General features: G+C 41.4%; 1 protein-coding gene across 1 annotated transcript in view; it reads right to left on the reverse strand.

The window, feature by feature from the left end:
* afg3l2 (AFG3-like AAA ATPase 2) overlaps positions 1-20327 on the reverse strand; it is a 251039-nt gene that overhangs the window by 131069 nt on the left and 99643 nt on the right. The window contains exons 5-6 of the mRNA XM_084311762.1: positions 2504-2656; positions 1662-1736 (exon numbers count right to left, since the gene is read on the reverse strand). Coding sequence (XP_084167888.1) covers positions 1662-1736; positions 2504-2656 — 228 coding nt within the window. The remainder of the gene's footprint in view (positions 1-1661; positions 1737-2503; positions 2657-20327) is intronic.

The raw sequence follows: 20327 nt of genomic DNA on the forward strand, positions 1-20327 counted from the left end.
TATAGTGATCCATTGCCAATAACTCGATAAACAACATGATTTGGACGTATATAGTATTATACAAGCTGGAAATGGTTCATCAGGATAAACATCCCATAATCGAAAACGGTCTACACCACGCTGAACGTCCAACGGCGCGAGGAAGATCCGGTAAGATTCAGCGTTATTTTTGAACGTGTTCCATATAAACTGTTATGATGAACATATGACCCACACTAGATGAATGATATAACGCTGCCCACGGAATTATAAACGATCCCCCGCCCATCCGGTCATCATCAGATCATACATAGATCATTCTAGAAGTACGTCCAATTGACATTTTTTATATCGCCCCGATTGCCATCAAACTGTATTTCATCATCAATATAATGCATTTGGGGCTATAGATCACGTTCTGGAGAAAGCTGCAGAAAGAGATGAAAACATACTTATACATTAGACCATACTTTACTATGAATATGTGAATGAAAAAGTTTAACGTTGCTACACAATGAACAATACATATAGGACTTTGAATGGGCCCTAATAATGGCAATGTAGCAATAGAATTAAAAAAGTTATAGCCATGCAAAGAAGGGGTACTTCTCCATAGACAAATAGAGCTGGCAATCTATGGTATATCATGAATTTAACCCATGGCACCCAAAGTGTTAATTATATGTATAAACGCTGTATCTCTATACAATCCAATAATATATAAATACATTTATATAAATATACACATATTATACTACTTTGTCCTACATTGAGAAAACATCTGGATAACACCAAGGAGTTTCATGTGATTTCTTAAATGGCTTGTAGTTCTTCCTCGGTTTATAGAAAACCCGGTATAGTGTTTGTTCCCCTACCCAGGGTTATAATAATAATAATAACAACCCTACCCAGGGTTCCCACAGACATTGCAAAATTTTATTCAAGGACTTTTATTTTTATCTACTTTTTTTTCTCCTCTTTTTTCTATTTTTCTCCCATCCCAATTCCGCGGTGCCAATTCTCCCCTCCCCTGTCTTGAACGTTGCTCGCATACGCCCCCCACTGGCCGGTTGTAGGGAGGATAGAAGCCTTGCATCACGTGTCCCGTCCGATACACGAGGACGCAGCCTGTCACATCTTTTCACCTGCCAGCGCGGACTCTCATTGGCGAGGTGTAACGTGTGGGAGGCTCACACTACCCCCGCCATTTCCTGTCTCTGCTGTGCAGGCGTCCCCCAACCGACCTGTAGGAGTCGCTGTTCACAATGTCCAGATTATCACCCATCGACTTCCACTCGCTGACTCTGCCAATTGAGTTAGTATGACGGCCGGCCCAAGCCGGAGGCAACGTCCGACAGCCGGAGTCGAACCCGGTGTATCTTGCGTTGGTGACGAGTGCAATGTCCGCTGCGCCACCCAGCCGCCCCCTTTATTCAAGGCCTTTCAAGTAATTTCCTAAGCTCTATTTTTCATTTTAAAAGGGCATTTAAAAGGATACAATTCACGTTTAAATGCAGTTTTTTTATAGAAAAAATTTATCGGATCCACTATTTATGGCTTAAAACCAATTTCCGACAATAAAAAAAAAATGATTTCTTGATTCAGAATTTTTTTATCATGGATGACCAAATCTTTAAGTAATAAAATATCAGTAGTACAAAAAGAAAGTAGAAAGAACTCACCCCATCAGGTGGCGTCTTCCCAGGTGCAAAAACTACTTTCACATAGCGCTTATTCACAACTTCCAACCGGTCAACCTATGGAAAGAAGATACCGTTTACTGTGTTGCAATACATTTCATGCCTAAATAATAGGGCTGGGCGATGCATATATGCTGCCGACTTGGGAGTTCCCGGTAAATATGAATGGGTGCATGTTGCCAATTTGCATATTCATAGATCTAATGCATCTCAATCAGGGTAGAGATGCTGCCATGCCATTTTCAGCAGTTTATAGAACAATATGGTGGACAAAAACACATCTATACAAATTGTTATTCAATATTGAACATTTTTAAGTGTTTAACCCTTTCACTATCCCACTACCAAATGGTTAACCCTTTCACTGCGACAACACAGAAGGTTTAACCCTTTCACTGCCACACGACAAAGGGTTAACCCTTTCACTGAGACAATACAGAAGGTTTAACCCTGTCACTGCCACACGACAAAGGGGAACCGTCTGTAGTGTGGTAGTGAAAGGGTTAACCTTCTGTAGTGTGTTAGTGAAAGGTTAACCTCCTGTAGTGTGTTAGTGAAAGGTTAACCTTCTGTAGTGTGGTAGTGAAAGGGTTAACCGTCTGTAGTGTGGTAGTGAAAGGTTAACCTTCTGTAGTGTGGTAATGAAAGGTTAACCTTCTGTAGTGTGGTAGTGAAAGGGTTAACCTTCTGTAGTGTGGTAGTGAAAGGTTAACCTTCTGTAGTGTGGTCATGAAAGGGTTAAAAATACATCTGGACTTTGCCAAGATGGTATCAAATGAGATTGCGTGGCGCACAACAGAGTTATCCTGCAGTACACTACCTACCACTCCTTTGGACAGATGGTTATTGACAAAGTCTTTCCAGGTGACCTCCCTGCCCCCGTCGCGGAAGAAGAAGAAGTACCCGACGGTCGTCCAGAACGCTGCTGCGCTCAGGAAGAACATGCGGAACTCCTTGTCTTCCCACGGCACGTCCCCCTGTCAATCAGAACAGTGGTTAAGGAACCTCCTTGTCCCCCTGTCAATCAGAACAGTGGTTAAGGAACCTCCTTGTCCCCCTGTCAATCAGAACAGTGGTTAAGGAACCTCCTTGTCCCCCTGTCAATCAGAACAGTGGTTAAGGAACCTCCTTGTCCCCCTGTCAATCAGAACAGTGGTTAAGGAACCTCATTGTCCCCCTGTCAATCAGAACAGTGGTTAAGGAACCTCCTTGTCCCCCTGTCAATCAGAACAGTGGTTAAGGAACCTCCTTGTCCCCGTCAATCAGAACAGTGGTTAAGGAACCTCCTTGTCCCCGTCAATCAGAACAGTGGTTAAGGAACCTCCTTGTCCCCCTGTCAATCAGAACAGTGGTTAAGGAACCTCCTTGTCCCCCTGTCAATCAGAACAGTGGTTAAGGAACCTCCTTGTCCCCCTGTCAATCAGAACAGTGGTTAAGGAACCTCCTTGTCCCCCTGTCAATCAGAACAGTGGTTAAGGAACCTCCTTGTCCCCCTGTCAATCAGAACAGTGGTTAAGGAACCTCCTTGTCCCCCTGTCAATCAGAACAGTGGTTAAGGAACCTCCTTGTCCCCCTGTCAATCAGAACAGTGGTTAAGGAACCTCCTTGTCCCCCTGTCAATCAGAACAGTGGTTAAGGAACCTCCTTGTCCCCCTGTCAATCAGAACAGTGGTTAAGGAACCTCCTTGTCCCCCTGTCAATCAGAACAGTGGTTAAGGAACCTCCTTGTCCCCCTGTCAATCAGAACAGTGGTTAAGGAACCTCCTTGTCCCCCTGTCAATCAGAACAGTGGTTAAGGAACCTCCTTGTCCCCCTGTCAATCAGAACAGTGGTTAAGGAACCTCCTTGTCCCCCTGTCAATCAGAACAGTGGTTAAGGAACCTCCTTGTCCCCCTGTCAATCAGAACAGTGGTTAAGGAACCTCCTTGTCCCCCTGTCAATCAGAACAGTGGTTAAGGAACCTCCTTGTCCCCCTGTCAATCAGAACAGTGGTTAAGGAACCTCCTTGTCCCCCTGTCAATCAGAACAGTGGTTAAGGAACCTCCTTGTCCCCCTGTCAATCAGAACAGTGGTTAAGGAACCTCCTTGTCCCCCTGTCAATCAGAACAGTGGTTAAGGAACCTCCTTGTCCCCGTCAATCAGAACAGTGATAATGAATCAAGATAAGAGACTAGAACAGGATATTATGAAATGCTTGTGTAATAACTAAGGCTGTCAAAGTTAACGCGATATTAACAATTCCTTTAACGCCACTATTTATTTTAACTCACGATTAACGTTTTAGAAACATTTTTATAAATTTTTTTTAACACTTATTAGGTGTATTATTGATACTCTCATTGGGCCTCATTCATGAAGCGATATAAGAACAGATTTAGTTCTTAACTAGCATTTCCTCTTATTTTGTTCTTACCTGGGATTCAGCAATGTTTTATTGTTATTGTTGCTTTTCTCTCAGGCAAGAACAAATTATAAGAGTGGTCGAGAGCACTCTTACCCAGATAAGAATCTCTTACCCAGATGAGAAACATTTAAAAAAGCCTACCATTCATAATAATAATAATAATAATACATACGATTTATATAGCGCTTTTCCTAATTCTCAAAGACACTTTACAAAACAAACAATATAATACAATACAGTTTTAGTAGATAAAATAAATATATATATATATATATAAAATGGTGAGAGGAAGGAGTTCATGGGTTGCAAGCAAACCATTGGTCAATTGCCCCCAAATACCACTTTATAAACCCAGAACTTTTCAATTATTATTATTATTATAACTTATTGCGTGCGTTCTGCTTCTGAAATGGATTATATATTGCTGTTAGAACAGTTAAATGCTGGCTGCCCAGGCCGTACGCATATAACGCATATTTACAACCTCTCCTCTCCTCTCTTCTCTTCTCTGTATAGATGTAGCAGTACTGTCTATCTGTATCATGTCGTGGATGTCATATATGTTATGATGAATTGAAAATGGGGGACCCTGATGTAAACAAGACGAAAGTCTTTCTCTGGTCTGCATCCCCTTAACAATTGTGTGTATTGAGCTGTACTGTATTGTACTGTGAGAGAATGAAACTCATCATCTCCAACACCAACATGAAGACAAAAGACGCCCCCACCCTCCTTTGTGTCCAAAGACCCCTCACCACTCACCTGTCCTGTCCAGCCACCCCTTCACCACCTCAAGCCCCCCCCCCCCCCCCCCTATTCCTTACCTGTGTGGACAGGGTGATATTCCTATGCCTGTGTGGACAGGGTGCTATTCCTATCATGCCTGTGTGGACAGGGTGCTATTCCTTACCTGTGTGGACAGGGTGCTATTCCTTACTTGTGTGGACAGGGTGATATTCATATGCCTGTGTGGACAGGGTGCTATTCCTTACCTGTGTGGACAGGGTGCTATTCCTTACCTGTGTGGACAGGGTGATATTCATATGCCTGTGTGGACAGGGTGCTATTCCTTACCTGTGTGGACAGGGTGATATTCCTATGCCTGTGTGGACAGGGTGCTATTCCTATGCCTGTGTGGACAGGGTGCTATTCCTTACCTGTGTGGACAGGGTGATATTCCTATGCCTGTGTGGACAGGGTGCTATTCCTATGCCTGTGTGGACAGGGTGCTATTCCTTACCCGTGTGGACAGGGTGATATTCCTATGCCTGTGTGGACAGGGTGCTATTCCTATGCCTGTGTGGACAGGGTGCTATTCCTTACCCGTGTGGACAGGGTGATATTCCTATGCCCGTGTGGACAGGGTGCTATTCCTATGCCTGTGTGGACAGGGTGCTATTCCTTACCCGTGTGGACAGGGTGATATTCCTATGCCTGTGTGGACAGGGTGATATTCCTATGCCCGTGTGGACAGGGTGATATTCCTATGCCTGTGTGGACAGGGTGCTATTCCTATGCCTGTGTGGACAGGGTGCTATTCCATACCTGTGTGGACAGGGTGATATTCCTATGCCTGTGTGGACAGGGTGCTATTCCTATGCCTGTGTGGACAGGGTGCTATTCCATACCTGTGTGGACAGCAGTGTTGGGACTAACTAACGCTGTTACTTTTGGCGGTAACTAGTACTCTAACACATTACTTTTGAAATTCAGTAACGCCGTTAGCGTTACTGAATGGTTCGTTACTGCGTTATTATTATGTAGATTGATAGCGAGCGGTAGTGATCCAGCGCAGTCCTCCTGACTCCTGTCTGTGTGTCACTCACCTGCGGGGACACGCTGTGCTGGGGGCGTGTTTTGTTTACTATAGTCCTGACCGTCATGGCAGCGCCCAGCTACTCGCGTTTGTACACTTGGATATTATCACTATTTCTCTTTTGTCGAGCACAAAGAAAAGAAAATTTTAGTTAAATGTCATTTGTGTTTTGGCTCAAAGATACTAAGCTAGTAGCTGAGTCTAACGTTAACAGGACTCATCCGAAGCCAGTAAGCCACTCGCTTTCAGGGATCTAGTTAGCATCACCAGGCGGCACACGGCAAATGCCATGGGACGGAACACTTCACGTCTTCCAACTACTTGGAGAGAGAATATACTAAATGGAAATGAGCTAAAGAAAATGTTTGAGGGGCTGGACTAACGTTACATCTCAACCACCGCATACTTTGGTGAGTTCAGTGATGTGAATGCAAAGTTGATCAACAGATTTTGACAGTAAGATTCTGCAAGGGAATCTCATCAATACTAATCAAACAATATAAATATAGTCCTTTCATGCACAATTGATATCCTAACTATTCTAACGTTGCAATGCACGATTGATATCAAACAACGTTGCAAGACGGTTATAATGAAACGATCCGGCGACAGACATCAAGGCTGTTCCTTCAAGCACTTATTTTCAACCTAGAACCTAAACGTGCATGCGCTCAACCTAAACGTGCATGCGCTCAACCTAAACGTGCATGCTCCCCGAGCAATTAGGCACGGTGCATTTCTTATTACGTCGGGACTTCGACATTTGTGTTTGTGTCAGATTTGTGTTTGTATAGACCACATTGCTTAGCAGAGTTCAGTGATGTGAATGGAAACTGTAATCAACAACTTTTTTTTAAAGTAACTAAATAGTTACTTTTCACAGTAATGCATTACTTTTGGGTGTAAGTAACTAGTAAAGTAACGGAGTTACTTTTGAAATGAAGTAACTAGTAAAGTAACTGAGTTACTATTTTTCAGTAACTAGCACAACACTGGTGGACAGGGTGCTATTCCTTACCTGTGTGGACAGGGTGATATTCCTATGCCTGTGTGGACAGGGTGCTTCGGTTATCAGGACCGGTGCGGAGTCAATACAGATCATTCTCATTATTTTGTTTCGTGTTCACGGCGTACGCCTGTATATACTGTTATAAGTTTGTCAGTCTCATTTCAGCGTTTCACGTTACTAGTTTGTGTCCCTGTTTAACGTCTGTCTGCGTGTGTGTCTCGCATGTGCGCGCTGTGAATTTCGTTTGTTTACGTTAGCAACACGGGTCGCTACGGAGTTTGAGTTTACGCGCGGCCATTTTAAGTGACATGCTCTTATTCTATTTCCGGGTTTATGGAGAATACGAATGTTTCATTACACGAAAATAAAATGGGTGCTCAGAGCAAGCGTGACGTCAGTGGTAATGCTCCACACGTCTTTACGTAGTGTTAATTATTCTTGACAAAATAAACGGTAGATTGGTTATTAAGCGTATTTTAAGAATACCTGAAAAATCATGGCAAATTCACTATAGAAAAATAGATACACGCGAAATGGTGAGGAAAACGGGAAGCCACGCGAACACTTCCTGTCTCCGGTAAGTGGCATGATAGGAATTGTAGTTTCCATAAACAGCGTTAGTTAGATTTGAACCTTTTCATATAGAATACTTTGACACAAATGCAGTGGCGTAGCGGAGGCCCCTGCAACCCCTGCGGTGCGGGGGGGCCCCGGAGCTTAGGGGGCCCCGCCCCCACTGTAGGCTATCCTCTTAGATTTCGTAACAAACGGCGCAGTGTGGCAGTGGGAGTATGGTTCTGCGGGGCTGCAGCTGGATGCATCTCGCACAGAGGGCGGGGCCCCCCTCCCTGCTATGTTGTAATTATTTGCTCACCTGCGATAGGGCTAGCCGGGTTAACTAATGTCTAATTGACTAATGGGGCGGCGTGGCTCAGCGGTAGAGCGGGTCGTCCAATGATCGAAGGGTTGGTGGTTCAAATCCCGCTCAAGCCCGTGTCCATCCCACTGCCGTTGTGTCCTTGGGCAAGACATTTAACCTACTTGCCTCGTATGAATGTGTATGCATGTGAATGAATGTTGGTGGTGGTCGGAGGGGCCGTAGGCGATGATTATTCGCCACGCTTCCGTGAGTCTGCCTCAGTGTATGAACGAATAATGGACTCTGTAAGCGCTCTGGGGTCACTGGGGTGTCATGAAGAGCGCTATATAAATCCAATCCATTATTAATGTTCATTGGCAGGCTGGGCAGTGTTCAAAACACAGCGGGAAGCGCCGGTAAAAATACCCAAGCGGACGCGGTGCTCAGAAAAACAAGATGAGAGCGAAAGCCAAACAGGAGACGGCAAAGCTACGAAAAAGAACATCATTGTTCCAGCAGGCAGCAAAGGTATACTGACTCTAACGTTACTGAAGATGCATCGGCAGTAAGCTCCCCACCTCAACCCCCCGGTCAGCTCCGAGTCCAGGCAGACAGACAGCCCAGCCAGGCCCCCAGCCACGCTACAGCCGCCGAGACAGGTTAGAAGAATAGAACGTTTTATTCGCCATAACCAGTATGCTACTACAGGTTACATGTATGCATCAAAACGGTTACATTGTTTGTGTCGCTCCGCAGAGCTGAGCGTGAGAGCGCGGAGTTGGGCAGTGGTCTCCTCTAGTGAACGAGAGTGTTGTTATTATTATTATTATTATTATTATTATTATTATTATTATTATTATTATTATTATTATTATTATTATTATTATTATTATTATTATTATTATATCACTTATCTCAGCACCCCCGCTGCTGAAGCCCTGATTATATTATATTATTATACAGTTCCTACTGACCCTATACTGTTTACAAAAGATGCCTGAAAAAATAAACATTTAAAAAAGTAGCCTACAGCCGCTGAGACCCGAGACAGGTTAGAAGAATATAACGTTTTATTCGCCATAACCAGTACGAGTAGCCTACAGGTTACATTGGAACTGGAATCTAATCCGTTAACTTTTTAGTACATGGTTTAAGTGGCCGCGATGTCCAGTGTGATGATAATAATGATGTGTGTTGTAGCGGGACGGCCAGTCACGATATTCTGACATGGCACGAGATTATGGGTCATTGTAATTACGAGGATTTACTGAAACTGCAAGTAGTGTCAGAGCCTGCATAGGCGGAGGGTGAGCTCGACATTAGGGTCGGCTGTAATGGGATGGACCTCGTGCGGAGCGCGCAAAATTTTCTCACTTTATTATTGATTTAGGGGAGTGGTCTGCCCTGCGGGGGGGCCCGACATATTGCGCAACGCCACTGCACAAATGGCATAGAATGTGTTTAAGTTTGAGATGTTTAGGTTAGGTTAATGTTTAGTTTTAGTTTTGCTCAAAATTAACATGGGGTTATATAAGAATCAATTAAAGATAACAAGTCCTTTCATTGTAAACACCTTGCAAAATTGAATCAAATCAATTGGGCATAAAAAGACTGTAATGTTTGATTCAGGAGTTAACGAAAAGATAACAGCAACTGCTTTTGGGGGGGGGATTATAAATACAACAGGTAACATAAGCTACGTTTTTGTTTTCATGAGTCTTATAACAGCATAGGAATGTTTAAAATAGAATGTTTTGGATTCATATAGGAGCACTCCAATATGAGCTGTAGGCACGTAAAAGAAACTATCATTGTTGAAGCATGTATGTTATAATTTTTTTGTAAAACAAAGTATGTGTGTATTGGAGTGCTTCTAAGAAAATTGAAACGATGCATAGTTATAATAATGTGCTATTATTATTATAGGATAAGGTAATATTAAGATAATATATTAGGTAAATGATGACACTTTATACAAATTTGTATGCAGGCATATGAACGTGTATATATATAAATGGATATGGATTAACATGGATATATATATATCAACATGGGTAATATATATTTGTGCATTCATTACATATGATAAAATGAATGACAAACTAACTTTTTTTTTTTAATCTTTTTCCCCCTCCTTTTTCCTCCGATTTTCTCCCATCCCAATGTTAGTCGTTATGCCAATTCCAAATCCCCTTCCTGGTCGCTGCGCACTTACCCCCCACAGTCGATCTGGGTGAGTGGAGGCTATCACGTGCTTCCTCCGACACACGTCTAGCCAATCAACCGCTTCTTTTCACCTGGCAGCGCGGACTCTCACTGAGAGGGTGTAACGTGTGGAAGGATCACACTACCCCCCTTAGATCCTATCCGCGCTGAGCAGGCGCCCCGACCGAACCGGAGGAGTCGCTGTTTACAACGACCCGGACCCACCCCGCCAGCTTTCCCACCCTCTAATACAGCCAATTGTATTAGTGTGAACGGCCAGCCAAGCTGGTGACAACGCCGGAGCTGTGAGCTGGATTCGAACAGGCGAATCCAGCGTCTCCGGTGTTGGTGCCGAACGCAATCTCCGCTACGCCACCTGACCGCCCCGACAAACTAACTTTTTAAGTCTCTGTGTCCCAACAGACATTAAAGAGGAATTGGCAAATATACACAAGATATAAATAGTATTGGATAACTGGGAAAGACAAAATATCATCCAAATGGTTTGAAAAGTGGCAAATTAACATGTTTAATGAGATTTACAGGAGGTAAACTGAAAATTGAATGAAAGTCTCACCCCCACCACAGAGGATATGACTGTTTTGAATGTGGACACTGAAGACACAGACTGGAGTGCAGACAGGACACAGACTGACTGGGAAACAACTTGTTGACCAGTAAAATACTTGCATTAACGTAAATTAAGCTTTACAGAAACCAAGGACAACCTGACAAATTCATAGTGATACTTGAAATGCAGATTTCTCCTTGTTCCCACCGAAGTTCACCTGACGATGAATGGTAGCCGGGGAACACACAACGAAACACAACGTTGATATGCAGGTTTCTCCCTGTGCCCCACCGAAACCTACTTAGCAAAAAGTTTACACGCCAGCAGGGGAACACACAACGAAACACAATGCAATATTTTAAGATAACTTATCTTTGTTTATTTATACAACTTACCTTAAGACACAGGTGATGATGCTGCACTCATGAAAGGATACCTACTTCCCATACTAACAGAATAATTAACCAGTCATTTTCATCATCTCTCTGTTCACGAAGGCACAAGAATTAGTGATACGCGTTCTGATAAAAAAATCAGACAAAGTACAATTGCCCAGAAGGAAAAGATTAATGATGAAAAGAACATAAATTGCATGCTATCCCCTCCTTCCATCCTCTGCTTACAACCACTAAATATCTACCATTTCAAATACTTTCCATGACTGCAAGTATCAACTACCAGAAGTAACTATATTATATACACATATATAGTTGGATTAGCTCATAATTTACACAATGATTATCAAAATATACAAAGTGTACATTTACATTGTCGTCATTTAGCTGACGCTTTTATCCAAAGCGACTTGCAGGTTCTGTACGACAAGTCATCAGGAAGGGTACAAGTCTATCAGCTGAGTAACAACAAACACCTTCCAAGACATGACACCGTTAACACTATGGTCGCCAAAAACGCCTTACCACGTCATTCCCCGCCATGCTCATTCTGCCAAAGACGCCGTACCACGTCTTTGATATCAATATTTCTAAAAGCTGTGATCGCAATCATATTTCTCCCCCTGAGACTTGAGATCTACTGTTGATCCCCTCTCAACTCTCCAACGGTTCAAGAGCGCCATCTGGTGGCCGATCGGCGGATCGCTCAAACCGGAAACAGGAAACGGAAGCTGGTGCTCATTCCAATTCGGTCCGATCACTCGCTAATAGTCCCAGGACTCGAGGTAGACACAATGGATAGCAATCAGTTACCAATAACTCGATAAACAACATGATTTGGACGTATATACTATTATACAACCTGGAGATGGATCGCATATTTCTACATCCCATAATAGGAATATTTCGGCTCCACGCTCATCGCCCAACGCTACGAGGAAGCTACGGTAAGATTCAGCGTTATTTTTTAACGTGTTCGATATAAACTGCTCTGATGATCATATCACCCACACTAGATGAATCATCTAACGTTGGCCACGGAATTATAAACGACCCCCCCCCCCATCCGGTCAACATCAGATGATAAGTAGTAACTTCTAGAAGCACGTCCATTTGAAATTTTTTATCTCGCGCCGATTGCCATCAAACTGTATACAATCATCAATATAATGCATTTAGGGCTATAAATCACGTTCTGGAGAAAGCTGCAGAAAACGATAAAAACATACTTATACTTTAGACCGTATTTTAGTATGAATATGTGAATGAAAAAGTATAACGTTGCTACACCCTGAACAATAGATACTTGATGTTGAATGGGCCATAGTAATGTCAATTTAGCAATACAATTTAAAAAGTTATAGCCCTGCAAAGAAGGGGAACTTCTCCATAGACAAATAGAGCTAGCGTGGGATGGTTTATTCTGAATATAAGCCTGGCGACCAAAGTGTTAAGGACAGGTTAGTACGAAGATGCATCGACTCAATGGTAAGCGAATTCAAGCGGATCACAAAAATAAAGAACATGCATAATGTTAGTACACAATGAATTAAATTAATCCTAAATGATTTTCCTCTTTAGCAGAAAGGTGTGAACTATGTGTATGAAAAGTTTCCTAAGGCAGGTTTTTATCATCCTCAGATCATATTGGTGAGAGGACACAACGAGAGAGAAGGAGTGACTTGTTAACAGCCTAACGGGACCAAGCAGAGGAACACAACCCAAAGACCTGAGCGACCCACAACAGCTGAACCACAAAGGATACAGCCAAGGAGCTGCGGACACAACCAGGGCGACGACAGCAACCGTGGAGAGCCGCCATCCAACCCAGCCCACACGACACAGACGTTCCCAAAGGAAGGGGAGCAGAGACAGAAAGGACGACATGCAGCCTCACCCCGGCGGCCTGCGGCAGACCACCTGCAGAAGGGAGCTGAACCCCCGGACCATCAAGGTGGATTCCCATGACAAGATTGTCATCCGTGTGAGGGAGAGCGTCCTACAGACAGGCTACTACACCGGCAAACCCTCGCCCTCTGGTACCGCGATGACGGGGAGCGGGGGACCGACTAGCACAGCACGTTCAAGAACACCCTACCACCATGTCTCTGGGCCTGATGAAGGTCAAGCGCGAGCACAATGGCAGACATGTGGTGGTGGTGGAGAACAACATAGGCTCCAGGAAAAGAGTCTGCAAGGCCACTATAGTTGACCGCCCCACTGCTACCGGTGACCTGTGACCCTTGACGAGGTAAACAGGGAGTGGATGGCGACCTCCTGTAGGCCCCCTCTGAATGCTGGAGGAGTGAATGTTTCCGACTGCATCGTCAAGAAGAGAGACATCATCAGAGACCTGTGGACCAAGAGGCGTCTGAACCAGTGGCGTCGTTAGCCCTGGGCTTCCGGGGCTTTAGCCCCGGATGTTTTTCTCCTAGCCCCGGATCTAAAAAAAAAATTGTTTACATTTACAACTTTCTTTTTTTTTAACTTTTTTTTAACTTTTCTTTAACTTTTTTTTTTTATGTCAGCATCCCCATTGTCTGTGCTGAATGTTTGTTAGTGTTTGGTATTTTCTGTTGGTTTTTAGTACTTTTAAACATTTTTAGTAAGTAGTTTTCATTTGATCCTATAATTCTTTCATTCACCGATTTGGGGACTTTTTTTTTAGTGTCCTGAAAGGCGCCTTATAAATCAAATGCATTATTATTATTATTATTATTATTATTATTATTATTATTATTATTATTATTATTATTATCATCCAGGAGGGAAAAGACACTTTGGATAGTAGGGATTGCATCTCTGCCTGTCCTGACCAGGAAACACTTTGCAACTGTGATCTCCTCTGGCAATAGTTGGATATTGTAATGTGTGGCGAGGGGTTGCAGCAATTCCACTGAGAGAAACTGGTCTGAGGCTGGATAACATGCCTGTATGCCTCTCATAAGTTGTTATCCAACTCATGAGAACCTGCTCTCAAGCTCTTGCAGCATTCTGTCGACGACTGGATAGAACAGTCTCTGTCTCAGCTGATCTCCTGAGCTGAGGTCTGAGCTTGTGCCACAAGATGACTCAACTACATACTCGTCCATCCTTTTCTGCTTCCTCATTTGGCTGGTAGTATGTTCCTCAATCCAAAGGCCATTCATATGGCCTTTGTCCTGTCATACATGTCCACTGCCATCTCTGAGGTGCGATAACCTTTGAGTGTGTCCTGCACTGTGCTTTTAAATAGTACAGATATTGAAGATGTGCACTTTAACGCAGCAGCACCTGGAGCCATCCATACCCATGTCCAGTGTCCTATAATAAGCTTTAATCGAACCTCGGATAGTCCGGTTGGTTTGGGGTGGTGTGAAAGCTCATTCACTCTTGCAAGTGAACCCTGCTGCGGTTCATTTGAGATGTGAATGCAAAGCGGACCAAAGGCAGGGAAATACCCAAAAATCGAATCTTTTTTTTATGAGAAGACTGAAACATATGTATATAATGAAACACACAATAGTTTTTTTCGATTGCCTAAGCATGATTTTGAAAACGGGGCCCGGTGTTTCAAAACACACAATTAGCACAACCACACACACAATTATCAGAACACCTCAGATCCTTTGCTAAATTAAACACTTGTCAAAACCATACACTAATTTTGTTACCATATGAAACACACGTTACATAATGACTTAATTCTGTTTAAACCAGTTACACACACTGCTGTGCTTAACCTAAAACACATTTAGCAATTCTACTTCTCAGTGATTAGAGTACTGTAAGTGAAGTACGCAGAGAATGTGCAAATATACAATAAATTCACCAAACACTACACAAGACCAATGCTGTAGACTGATATATATTATATATATATATGTATATATGTGTATATATGTATATTTGTACTCCTGTTGGGGCTTCTTGGACCAGATCAATGTTTTATCTGGCTAAATAAATAAATAAATAAATAAATAAATAAATAAATAAATAAATAAGAAACTGATGATTTGGTCCTGTTAACTTTGAATTTTCTATGGGGACTGCCCAGATCCCTCTCATGGACCTGGACCTCACTTTGAGAACCTCTAATGATTCTAGTTATTCAGTATTCATCTCTAATTACTCTAAAATTGCGTATTTCTGTGCTTAAAAAAAAGAAAAAAAAGGGGGGGGGGGGGCCCCCTCCACCCCCCTGGGCTGAAGCCCCCAATGTTTTCTAACCCTAAAAACTCCCTGGTCTGAACACACATTGTCCACGTTGTTATGTATTTATTAACTTTTTACTGTCTTACTGTTTGGCCCTGCCACACGACAGACAGAGAACAGCTTTTCAACAGCGACGTGGCATCAGTCAGATTCATGCCTTCACAAACAGCAACTATCAGCAGCGTCTGAGCACAAAACAGGCCTAACGCCCACAGTCAAAATAAGACTTCTTACAAGGACAACCAAACGAACCTCATCTGTTCACTTTGTTATGTTTTTTTTATATTTTCTTTTCTTATTACTGTCTGGCCCTGCCATACGACAGACTCACAGAAACATTGACTGAACGTATGATACGTTCAACACACAGCAAATCACCACGAAAGAACACAACCCTGACGGATGACAGCTCATCAACAAGCGAAGCGGCATCCGTCAGATTAATACATTCACAAACAAGAACAGCTTCACAATTTTATATGCATCTGGAAAATGATGAACTAGGAATGTGATGAAATGAAATCAATGAGATAGCATTAACAATGTTTAGTAATAATGAGCTAAAATGCATTTCTGAACGAAGAAGTGGTCACATGATCACATTACATAACATTTGAATTACCGGTACTTAGCGGAGCTATTTCTATATTTTATATTATAACTATGGGGAAATGGTTTGGCTCATTTGAAGACGACAAGTTGATGTACACAATGAAAAAAACCGTTTGTTTCTGCATGTCTTCGTTCGTTCACAATTACAAGTTAAAAAACGTCAACAAAGGGTAAAAATACAGGTAAATTCTTTAGAACAGGAGTTACAGGCACTTTTATGAACGGTGTGCCGGCGGGGTGATAATAGGTACTGAACGTGTTATAAAGCAATTTAGACTGGGATGGATGGATGGATGGTTTGATTGATTGTTTGACAGATTGTTTTATTGGTTTGATTGATAGAATGTTTTATTGTTTTGTTGATTGTTTGATTCATAGATTGATTTGTTTGATTGATTGATTGTTTTGTTGGTCGTTTGATTGATAGAATGTTTGATTGTTTTGTTGGTCGTTTGATTCATAGATTGATTTGTTTGATTGATTGATTGTTTTGTTGGTCGTTTGATTGATAGAATGTTTGATTGTTTTGTTGGTCGTTTGATTCATAGATTGATTTGTTTGATTGATTGATTGTTTTGTTGGTCGTTTGATTGATTGATTGTTTGATTGTTTTATTGATTGTTTGATTCATAGATTGTTTGATTGATTGATTGGTTTGATTGATTGATTGTTTTGTTAGTCGTTTGATTGATAGAATGTTTTATTGTTTTGTTGATTGTTTGATTCATAGATTGATTTGTTTGATTGATTGTTTTGTTGGTCGTTTGATTGATAGAATGTTTGATTGTTTTGTTGGTCGTTTGATTCATAGATTGATTTGTTTGATTGATTGTTTTGTTGGTCGTTTGATTGATTGATTGTTTGATTGATTGTTTGATTCATAGATTGTTTGATTGATTGATTTGATTGATTGTTTTGTTGGTTGTTTGATTGATTGATTGATTGATTGACAGTCCGACTGACTGACAGTCCGACTGACTGACAAACTTGAAATGCAGTAATACTATTATATCGATCAGGTGGGAATATATTGTATTGATCAGGTTAGTAGATATTGTACCGATCAGGTATTATAGATCATGTGCATGCAATAAACTAAACAAAAAACATTTCGACTGTTTCTCATTCATGTACTGTGCATAATCTGCTCCTGTGTTGTAGACACTGTGTTGCTCTGTACCTACCTGTTTTCCAATTTATTCATCCATACATGATAAACACATTCATAAAGTAATAATATCTTGTATTGATATATCAATTAGTTTCACCTGGAAATACTACTACCTCATCAACCACCATGCCTGGCGCTAATGAACAAGTAAGTTATAACTACTGGTGTAGGTCCAGAAAACATTATTATAAAATACAGAATACTTTACAATGCAGAAAACTTGAAACTTTGATGCCATGAACATTTTTATTGTAAAATATGTTCAATAAACTGGGTGACAAGTCATCAGTACCAACCATTGTTGCTGTGCATTAGACACATATGCTGGTAACATTCACAGTATAAAATTATGGTAATTTACCAAGACAATACCTTATAAAAAGTGAACACTGGCTGATGATAACCAACCATTGTTTCAGTGCATTTAGGAGTTTGCTGGTAACATTCACAGTATAGGATTATGGTAATTTACCAAGACAATACCTTATAAAAAGTGAACACTGGAGGATAATCAACCATTGTTTCAGTGCATTTAGAAGTTTGCTGGTAACATTCACAGTATAGGATTATGGTAATTTACCAAGACAATACCTTATAAAAAGTGAACACTGGCTGATGATAACCAACCATTGTTTCAGTGCATTTAGAAGTTTGCTGGTAACATTCACAGTATAGGATTATGGTAATTTACCAAGACAATACCTTATAAAAAGTGAACACTGGCTGATGATAACCAACCATTGTTTCAGTGCATTTAGAAGTTTGCTGGTAACATTCACAGTATAGGATTATGGTAATTTACCAAGACAATACCTTATAAAAAGTGAACACTGGCTGATGATAACCAACCATTGTTTCAGTGCATTTAGGAGTTTGCTGGTAACATTCACAGTATAGGATTATGGTAATTTACCAAGACAATACCTTATAAAAAGTGAACACTGGAGGATAACCAACCATTGTTTCAGTGCATTTAGAAGTTTTCTGGTAACATTCACAGTATAGGATTATGGTAATTTACCAAGACAATACCTTATAAAAAGTGAACACTGGAGGATAACCAACCATTGTTTCAGTGCATTTAGAAGTTTGCTGGTAACATTCACAGTATAGGATTATGGTAATTTACCAAGACAATACCTTATAAAAAGTGAACACTGGAGGATAACCAACCATTGTTTCAGTGCATTTAGGAGTTTGCTGGTAACATTCACAGTATAGGATTATGGTAATTTACCAAGACAATACCTTATAAAAAGTGAACACTGGAGGATAATCAACCATTGTTTCAGTGCATTTAGAAGTTTGCTGGTAACATTCACAGTATAGGATTATGGTAATTTACCAAGACAATACCTTATAAAAAGTGAACACTGGCTGATGATAACCAACCATTGTTTCAGTGCATTTAGAAGTTTGCTGGTAACATTCACAGTATAGGATTATGGTAATTTACCAAGACAATACCTTATAAAAAGTGAACACTGGCTGATGATAACCAACCATTGTGTCAGTGCATTTAGGAGTTTGCTGGTAACATTCACAGTATAGGATTATGGTAATTTACCAAGACAATACCTTATAAAAAGTGAACACTGGAGGATAACCAACCATTGTTTCAGTGCATTTAGAAGTTTGCTGGTAACATTCACAGTATAGGATTATGGTAATTTACCAAGACAATACCTTATAAAAAGTGAACACTGGAGGATAACCAACCATTGTTTCAGTGCATTTAGAAGTTTGCTGGTAACATTCACAGTATAGGATTATGGTAATTTACCAAGACAATACCTTATAAAAAGTGAACACTGGAGGATAACCAACCATTGTTTCAGTGCATTTAGAAGTTTGCTGGTAACATTCACAGTATAGGATTATGGTAATTTACCAAGACAATACCTTATAAAAAGTGAACACTGGAGGATAACCAACCATTGTTTCAGTGCATTTAGAAGTTTGCTGGTAACATTCACAGTATAGGATTATGGTAATTTACCAAGACAATACCTTATAAAAAGTGAACACTGGAGGATAACCAACCATTGTTTCAGTGCATTTAGAAGTTTGCTGGTAACATTCACAGTATAGGATTATGGTAATTTACCAAGACAATACCTTATAAAAAGTGAACACTGGAGGATAACCAACCATTGTTTCAGTGCATTTAGAAGTTTGCTGGTAACATTCACGTCACATGAACTACAGGGCATATCTTACTTGGTCTCTCGCATCGATGACTGCATTGTCCATTGATAAATGGATGAAGCGCCAGATGATCTGTGGACCAAAAAATATCCAATACATGCTTCCAAAGTATATAAATAAGAGGCCAATGGACTGCATTAGAAAAGTGTGGTATGTTACCTACAGTATATACTTTTATAAACTGGGTGACTGTCAGCAACCATTGGTTCTGTGCAAACGGTAAAAATGAGGGGGGAAAAAGATAAAAAAAAAAAAAAAACTATATACACACAATGCAAATTATGAATGGAGTCGATACAGCTAGATCGCTAACATAACGTCTCATCTGCAAGTGGTCCAAACATGCCTATGCAATATCGACAACCGTGGCCCAAATACATGTGTTCAACGCATTTGTCTTGTACAGAAAACAGTGCAACTACCCATACACTATACTATACTATACTACACTACACTATACTATACTACTCTCAGCTAGCTATACTATGTACCGGTACACATGGTTCTGTCTGTATCACACAATGATGGATTATTTAGAAGTAATCTGTACTTCTGTGTGCCGGATTATTTAGAAGTAGTCTGTACTTCTGTATGACAACTAATAAAGAAACTATTTAGAGAAATCCCTCTTTGTGTGGTACAGAGTGAAGCATTTGTCACGATGCAGGGGGACTTTGCACGATGTGCAAAAATATCTGGTCTCACTCCTGATGCCACGCCTACTGCAGACACGACATTTCCTACACGGTAGCTTTTTCTTGGGGGTGGCTTTGTATGCAACCATTACATGCTTCACAAAGCCACCCACTAATCTGCTCTGCGGGTCCCCCAGTGGGGCCCTAGGGTCGACACGCCCCACCTGCTCAGCCCCTGCCTCCTCCTCATCCCCACCCCCTGCCTCCTCCCCTGCCTCCTCCCCTGCCTCCGCCTCCATCTCCGCTGTCACCCCAGGAATCTTCTTCTCCTTACCGTCTGTGTAGGTCCGCGCCACAGCCCTGGTGAACCGGAAGAGGTTGTAGTAATGCCCTTGTGGGTGCTTTTTTTTGTACAAGACAAAAGCGTTGAACATACATATTTGGATCAGATACATCACAAACTTTTTGGTCCACTTTCCAGTCTTACGTGTAACCGGATAGTACGATATATTTTGATCCAGCTGATCGACGCCGTTCATGAATTTATTGTACTCCATGATTGATGACGG

The sequence above is a fragment of the Notolepis coatsorum genome (assembly GCF_963971535.1).
Source record: "Notolepis coatsorum genome assembly, chromosome: 4".
NCBI lineage: Eukaryota > Metazoa > Chordata > Actinopteri > Aulopiformes > Paralepididae > Notolepis > Notolepis coatsorum.